Source organism: Protopterus annectens, chromosome 4.part0 (genome assembly GCF_019279795.1).
Source record: "Protopterus annectens isolate FY-2018-M chromosome 4.part0, PAN1.0, whole genome shotgun sequence".
Taxonomy (NCBI): Eukaryota; Metazoa; Chordata; order Ceratodontiformes; family Protopteridae; genus Protopterus; species Protopterus annectens.
The window spans coordinates 689038614-689047435 of record NC_056733.1 but is presented as its reverse complement, the minus strand read 5'-3'; the positions used below and the strand labels follow the sequence as shown (position 1 = coordinate 689047435).

The 8822-nt window shown below is 40.4% G+C and overlaps 1 protein-coding gene across 1 annotated transcript in view; it reads left to right on the top strand.

The window, feature by feature from the left end:
- ANAPC5 (anaphase promoting complex subunit 5) overlaps positions 1-8822 on the top strand; it is a 1323163-nt gene that overhangs the window by 55301 nt on the left and 1259040 nt on the right. Inside the window, exon 2 of the mRNA XM_044069767.1 lies at positions 4130-4209. Coding sequence (XP_043925702.1) covers positions 4130-4209 — 80 coding nt within the window. The remainder of the gene's footprint in view (positions 1-4129; positions 4210-8822) is intronic.

Sequence of the window (8822 nt, the reverse complement as noted above, 5' to 3'; positions counted from 1 at the left end):
CAGAACCTCCTCAAGTTCCTGGGATTCTCTGTAAACATAAAGTCAAATTTGACACCCTCACAGCAGATAACTTTTCTGGGTGCTCTTCTAAACACCATAACCCAGATGGCATTTCCGACATCCGAAAAACAATTACAGCTGGCTTCAACTTTCAAAACCTTGGCAACTTTAACTCGGCTATCTGCAAGGAGATTCCTGCAGGCTTTGGGTTACATGGCAGCCTGCATCCTTCTCGTACCATATGCAAGACTACACATGAGGAAAATACGGTGGTACCTAAAAAGTGTATGGTCTCAGCATTGCCACAGTATAGACATACTGATCTCTGTCCTGCCTTGCCTTCAAAAGGAATTTCTTTGGTGGTCCAGGGCATGCACTCTAAACAAAGGGAAACCCTTCTGTCTGCCTCCTGCCACTCCGATTCTAACCACGGACGCCTCGGATTATGCTTGGGGAGCCCATTTTCAGGGCAACTGTCTGCAGGGCCTTTGGACAAAGGATCAGAAGCACCTGCATATCAATTTAAAGGAAATGTTAGCCGTTCAGAAAGCTCTAATGGCCTTCAGGAATCTTCTACAACCAGGACAACTACTAATACGGACAGACAACACCACAGTTATGTGATACATAAACAAACAAGGGGGATCTCATTCCTACCCCCTTTGCAGACTAGCCATGGATCTATGGAACACAGCTCTAGCTTGCAATCTGGACCTTTAAGCTCACTTTCTACCAGGGAAGCAAAACTTCCTGGCAGACAGTCTGAGCAGAAAACTTTCGGATCCCCACGAGTGGATGCTGGACACCAAAATATTCAGGATGATAACAGCAGTCTGGGGATGTCCTCACATAGACCTCTTTGCATCCCATCTCAATCATCAACTACAGAATTTTTGCACCAGGACTTTCCACAAAGAAGCTTGGAAAGTGGATGCCCTATCAATCAGTTGGAGGAACCTCTCGGGATATGCCTTTCCGCCTCTACCTCTTCTTCCATGGGTATTATTAAAGATAAAACAGGACAAGCCCAAGATGATAATCTTGCTGGCCCCAAATTGACCTCGACAGTTTTGGTACTCCACTCTAAAAACCTATGTCTGGAGCCCCCTTGGCTTTTACCTCGGTCTCCGAACCTTCTGTCCCAACATCAGGGTCAGGTTCTACACTCGTGTCAGAACTCTCAGCCTGGTGGCCTGGTTAATCCAGGGCCTTTGATTTCTTCTTTCCTACCCAAGCAGGTTATGGATGTCATTTTAGAAGCCAGATGTCCTAGCACTAGAAAATCTTATGCAGGAAAATGGAAAATATTTTGTTCCTGGATGCAGGCTCAGGATTCTGATCCTCTTCTTCCGAACATTCCTTCAATTTTACTTTACTTGACAGATCTCTTACATAAGGGTCTCTCTTTCTCTTCCATTAAGATACATGCCTCTGCTATTTCTGCTCATTATAATCCAGACCCTCCAATCTTTTCCCACCAGCTCATGAGACAGTTTCTCAGAGGAGCTAAGAATTTAAGACCTCCTACATCTCCTCCCATTCCTGCTTGGGATCTCAACTATGTTTTGGAAAAACTAACCTTGCCTCCTTTTGAGCCTGCTGCCTCTTCTGACATCAAGTTTTTATCTTGGAAGACAGCTATCCTGTTAGCCCTTACCTCTGCCAGGAGAGTTTCAGAGTTACAAGCTCTTATGGCTGTGGAGCCTTATATTATTTTTCATCAAGACAGGGTGTCTTTGAGGACTATTCCTACCTTCATGCCTAAGGTGGTTTCCAAAGTGGCTTTAAATCAAACTATCCACTTGCCAACTTTTTTCCCCATTCCTCAAAATAAAGGGGAAAGGATCTTACATTCCTTGGATGTACACAGACAACTACGTTTTTATCTGGACAGAACCAAGGACATCAGAAAATCAGAGCAATTGTTTGTTTCTTATGCTTCAAGTTCCCAAGGTAAAGCCATTTCAAAACAGACCATTTGTAAATGGATTGCTCATGGAATCAGATTTTTTTATTCACACCATGGAAAGCAAATCCCAGGGAGTATACGGACTCATTCTACAAGAGCTGCTGCCACTTCTGCGGCCTTCTTCAGGGGAGTTCCTACCAAAGACATTTTGGAAGCTGCAACTTGGGAGTTCAGTGCATACTTTTTCTAAGCACTACAATCTACCTCTCTACTCTAAGTCTAAGGCAGGCTTTGCCTCTGCCATCTTGCAGGGCCTTTTAGCCACCCCTTCTTCTTTATGACCACCTCCCTTTCTTTCAGCTTTGGGATTGTACCCTACAGTTATGACTGCAACAGTGAAACATGATGAACATAGTACAGTTGTGTACACCTACCATAAATGTAGATGTTAGAGTGTCTTCACTGTTGCAGTCTGGGTTTCCCTCCCTCCTGTCCCCTCTTATTTTTACTTTTGTGTGGTTCCTTTATTTCACCATTCTTCTGAGGTGTATTTGCAAAGGGTATGGGACCTTTCTCATTTTGGGATTCCTGACATCTGGGGCAAGAAAAACTGGAGAAGATGGCATCGGCTGTCAGCTTTGTACTCCTGGCACTCTGACATCAGGGAGCATGGTTGAACAGCTGACGCCAGACCCAGACTTTGGGATTCTGGCCGACCGAGGACTGCCTGCCGGCAGGGGAGAACCCTACAGTCATGACTGCAACAGTTAAGGCACTCTAACATCTACATTTATGGTAGGTGTACACAACTGTACTTTGCGTTTGCCGGCAGGGGTGAGCTTTGCTGCGTTTGCCGGCAGGGGTGAGCTTTGCTGCGTTTGCCGGCAGGGGTGAGCTTTGCTGCGTTTGCCGGCAGGGGTGAGCTTTGCTGCGTTTGCCGGCAGGGGTGAGCTTTGCTGCGTTTGCCGGCAGGGGTGAGCTTTGCTGCGTTTGACGCCAGGGGTGCGCTTTGCTGCGTTTGCCGGCAGGGGTGAGCTTTGCTGCGTTTGCCGGCAGGGTGAGCTTTGCTGCGTTTGCGGCAGGGGTGAGCTTTGCTGCGTTTGCCGGCAGGGGTGAGCTTTGCTGCGTTTGCCGGCAGGGGTGAGCTTTGCTGCGTTTGCAGGCAAGGGTGAGCTTTGTTGCGTTTGCCGGCAAGGGTGAGCTTCAAGGGGCGCCAGAATGTCTGTTGCATGGTACTCGACCAACTTTTTAAGGTGAGACCACCGTGACCAGTGGGCATAGAATACCATTCACTGCCACCAGTTATGTTAAGGTCAAGGGATATGACATCATTATTCAAATGTCTGATCACAAAATAAATGAGGGGCAGTTGACCTTATAAGTCCCCATTTAGTGTACACTGCTGGCGTGATTTTTAGCCAGCACTTGACATACCCAAATGTTTCACTGTACAGCTGTAGAGCAGAGTCATTCACTGGCTGCCCAGTATTTTACCCACTTTAGAGACTAAATCCAGTGCAATTCTGCAAAGAGTTACTGGATCTTGTCCAATATTCTGTATGTAAAAGTGTACACAGTAAGGGTTAATGATAGCTGTCCAGTACCAGCATATGCCCTTCCCTGTTTATACTGTATCACTGCATTGCATACAACCATTCTGGCATACCAAGAGCTCAATTGCTGTGTTACCCTTAAAATAAGCATTGTATTTTGTAAAATGTGCACAGCTTTATATTTATCCTCAAATAAAAGAAAAAAAATGGATTTAAACAGACTAATGGCATAAAGCAGGATCAGCTTTGCATTTTCATTGAATGCAGTTGTATATGCTGTACAGTTTATATTTTTCATGTTGCAACATTTACTGGGCAGTAAACACAGTTGTGTAGATACTTTTTATGAAAGAAGAAGAATTTTATCTTTGTTAAATACAGCCTTCTATACAAGGTAACTGTGTAAACAGTGCAGCCTGTCACACTTTCCTCGTCTGAAAACAAAACTTTTTAGTGCAGTACACTTTTCTCTGCAGCCACTACATGCTGTAATATACCAGTAAATCTCTATGTGACTGACTCTTGAGTAACACTTGTATAGAAGGTAATGTACAATGTTTTTTGCAACTATATTGTCTGTTTTGTTTAGTCTTTTTGTATTGACAGCAATAATTTAGTACTTTTCACCATGTAGTAAATATTTGTCTTTTCTTTCTCCTTTGTTTAGGGACCAGACATGACTCTTTCTCAGTTAATCAATACCATAGAAGAGTGCTGTTCTCAAGTAGCAAGTGCAGTTTACATAAGGTACCATTCTATGTCACTTTAATATACAGAACTTATGTAGTCCTTTATAAAATCTCTGAAGTCTGTTAGCTAGTCAGAGTTACTGCATGATGTACTAGGTGAAAATAGAAGAAATGGTTGTTATGGTATGGCAAATATAAGAAGGGTAGTCTGCCATAGTTATCATATTTGCTTAGGTTATGCAAAGTCTTATTTGGTAAGTGGATGGTCCGTACTATATAATAGATGACTAAAGCCGCTGGTCCCAGGATTGGTTGGCATGTAAAACTTTCTCAGACTATTTGGTACTCTCCTCATATCCCGTAATACACTAGTTCTGTGTCTGTTCAGACTTCAAGCTCAGGCAAGAGGCAGGTGGGCTTGGGCTACAATTTTTTATTTGAATGGAAATTCTGGAAAAAGTGAATAAAGAAATATAGGTTCTTTATCATTTGCTTTTGTTATCTGTCTTCTGTAATAAAGTCCTTTTTGATACTAGTGGTGTTCTTTAAGCTGATTCCAGAAATTTAGATTTAGGAATTAAAATTAGATTATTGGGCCTGATGTTGGCCTTTAAGCATCTGTATTGATGCCAAGCTAATTGGCCTCAGTACACTAAAAGCAAAATAGTATAGTAGGTTAATGTTGCTGCTTACTATGTAAAGAGTGCAAGGTTTGAATCTTTTAAATATGGCAGTTGGTGAAGGATGTTAAGGCACTTAGCTGCTAATGAACTGTTTCTGTGGCACAGGGTTTAATTCCTTCGGCATTTAATTTCTTAAAGGGGCCCAACCAGCCAGTACTTTTGGGGGAATTGGGAATTTGGGCCTTGATGTTCTCCTGGACTGCATGCCTAGTAACTATCAAAGAACCTATTGATGAGCCAGACTACATTAGGACTGGCTTAGTGGTTAAGGAGTTTACCTCACAGGCACAAGGTTTGATTTTTCACCTTTGGTAGCTGTCTGGTTGTTGGTTATGTGTGCAATAGTTTCCAGACCTATTGCCAAGTGTTTACCTATGAACATATATGGGTTGGGGACTGGTGTAATGGTTAGGAGGTTTACCTCGTATTCACAAGGTACAGAATTTGATTCTCATTCTTTGAAAAGGAAATTGGCTAGGCGTAAAATGGCCTGCAAGGGCAGATAGCTTAGTATTTGTCTATGACTGTTGTTACAATCATTTACATTGTGTGATTACTACCCCCATACCCTCCATTTCAGCACTTTTATCTGCGGATTAACTTTACCTTGAAATCTTTGCCTTCTAGCTGGTCTTCCCCATCTGAGCAACAGCATTGTGGCCCCTTTGGATCCTCGAAAGATATCCCCCAACAAGAGGATTTCTCCACCTTTTTTTAAGTCCCAGAAGAGGCCAAGGAAAGCCCTTTGTAAAAGATTACATCTTGACTCACCCTGGAGTCTTTTGTGAAGTGCATATATGACGACAAAGCTGCTACTTATCTTGAATGATCAGGTTTTGGGGAGTACAAGGAGTTGTTAAGCTTGTAGAGGATGACAAATTGATCCCATATGCTTCCTGCAGTAGACACAACCCCAGAAGTCCAGTAGGACCACAGAACAGTGCTAGGAAAGTACCATATTTGTTGGACATCTTAATAGAAGCCAACAAGTAAGCAAACTGTAAACTCAAGTGTATTGGCCACAGCCTGTAAAAAGGCTTGACAGCATTCTCCGTTTTTAATAGGTAATGGATTGTTTGGACCAACTTTCCATTTTTTTAGCCATTCTACACATGAACACTTTATAATCATGGTTTAGTATTGAAATGGGCCTATATGAAGCTGGATCTGATTGATTTTACTTTCTTTAGGTATTACGCCTGCCACCGCTTTCTTCCAGTATGTTGGTACTTCTCCGCCTCTTAAAATACTGTTAAAACCTTCCAGATAGTTATCAGTTTTTTTCCTCCTAGCTTCCAAACTTCCACATGAATATCTATTCTTTTCTGTAGATTGGTTATGCATCACCATTTTTATCTCTGCTCCTGCTATCTTAACTGTTAAGAGGTAGAGGAGCATCAGTTGCTAGCCTTGGCATATTTTAGTTCTTCCATAAATATTTCCATTTGTATCTTTTATTGATTTCCATAGTTCTCTGTTCTATACATACTGTCATAGAATTTACAAAATGTTTCTAATATTTCTACAGGATCCCTTGTTGTCTTCCTTGTTATAGGCTCCCTAAGCTTGGTGACAGGCTATTCTACTTTCTTTTGCCTGAGACGTTCTGCTAAAAGTTTCTGTGCTTAGTTATCAAAAAGCAGTTGCCTAACAGCAATATTTCTAAACTGCAGTTGCTTCTCTTCTGAGGGAATAGAATCTAAATAAGTCTTGTTACTGCTTTACCATATCTTGCCTTTCTTCTATTTCCACCCTATTTTTAAACTCCATTTTAATTTTATCCCACTCCCTAGCTATATTTTCAGAAGAAATTTCTATCTTTTTTTGATAGCTCTTGAGTAATTTTCACTCCCCATTACTTAAATTCCTCTCTTTTCAACAGGTAAGTGAGGAAGTGTTTATTTTAGTTATTGGCACATGATCTGAAATGGCTATTGGGTGCATATCAAGAGCTTCAGTTAAATGCACGTTCCTATGAAATGTAAATTCTGTCTAGGTCTAGCCTAGCCCAGTTCTTGTATCTTTGGGAATAATATGTATATTCACTCCAAACTCCTAGTACTAAATTCTCATTTTCCTTGCCAAATATTTACATAAATGTTTTTAAAAATCTACCTCCTTTGTTATATTTTCCCTTCTGGGCCCCAGACACATCTTCACTGTTGTATATCAAATTCCATTCCCCACCTCTCAGTAATATTCCTTGCCGATGGCTGATTTTTTTTTCTCCCAGAATTTTTTTAAACTTCATTATAGCAGTTTTCTGTGGAATATAAATACATGCCAGTAGCCCCTTAGCACTACAAATCTGCCATTATTATCTTTATATAGTCTTCTATTTTTATCACTATTGCTGCGCCTCTTGCAATTAATATAGTTAATTTCTTTTCCTTTGTCCCAGGTGTTCTGCTGAATAACCATCCTGAAAACCTTTCTTCATCAAATTCAAATTTTCAGTTCTTCCCAGGTGTGTCTCCTGTCGCACAATTATTTGGACTGTACATTTTTAATATAGTTCACTATTCTTTCTTTTTTGTATTTATCCATTAATGTTTAAAGACATTAAAATAATCATAATATTCTTGAAAAATTATTATTCCCACCTTAGTTTTTTGTTAAATGTCTAGTTCCAGCTTGTGTTACATGCAATTACTATTTGGCAAGTTTATCTTTTATACAGTTGTTTCTTGTCATCAACATTTGAGCATATTTCACATCTTAAAGCACTTTTTGTTTTATTGAAAATGTCAAACAAAACTGCAAACCTAAGACGCATGGTTCAACCTGTGATTCTATTAAGTGCTGTGTGGTGTTTTCTTATCTCTATAGCTCTCTTGGCTGGGAAAACACTTTGAATGTTTTCAGAAAAACATTTAATATTTTCTCCAAGCCATTTCTGTTTATCAGATTGCCTGCTAGAGACATGAGAACCAGACACACAACTGCCAAGCATACCTTTTGTTTACTAGAACAAAAAACTGATAATATTCTTTTTCATTTACTTGCTTTCTGTTACTAGATTAAGCTAATAGCCTTAACACAGTCAGCCCTCTATGCAAGAATGAGAAACAGCACACTTATTTTTCTTTGTCATGCTGTTTTAAACAGATCTTTTTTTTAGATTGCAGTGCCTACATTTCTTAAAACTGAGCAAAGAGAGTGAAGAAGGGAAGAAAACAGGAGCACCTATTTACATTAATATCCACATTACATTTAAAAATAACTGGAAAAAAATACTTTATAAACATGAAAAAATCATATACTCCTTAAAATAGTACTAAGAAAAAAAAGTTTTACGTACAGTTAACTTTCTCCCTCCTCTTCCCCTCTCCTGAGTATTTTTCCAAACATTAATGATATGAAGTAGGACACACACTGGAGTCTCGTACAAGTTTAACCAAGTCCAAAAAAGTCCAATATTTCCAGATTTTCTTGTTTTGCCATGTTTCACAAATATAATTATTCATATGATGTCCACTTCATTCCATTAACCTGTGGGATTACAGTTCGTATGATAGGAACAGACTTGGCTACTTTCTTTCAGCTTGAGACTCCTGTATTAAGCTCCTCTTACCTACCCATAATGACCCACTCCTCCACAGTACCTCAGATGTCATTTGCCGTGCTTAGTGTTAGCATCAAGTTTCTTGGCTTGGGCTTCTCCGTCATTTTGGTGAGTGTTTTTCATGTTTCCTTTCCTACTTGTCGTCTTTGACGCCTTTTCAATTTCTTTCCCTATCTAGTTCTTGGATTTCTAGAAAAAAAAAACTTCTCCTTTTCCTTCTTCCTCATGGCTGATAATAAGTTTATTAGATTTTAAGAAGTGCACTTCCTGTGGGTGGAAGGATCCCCTTATCTGATGCCCACAGGGAGTGCATGTACTGTTTGGGGTCTTTCCACTTGGATGCTCCCTGTGACACTTGGAGTTTTCCATCCCCAGGCTCTGGTGGAAGGAGTAGTAAACTCATTTTAAAAGGGGTTCTTCCTC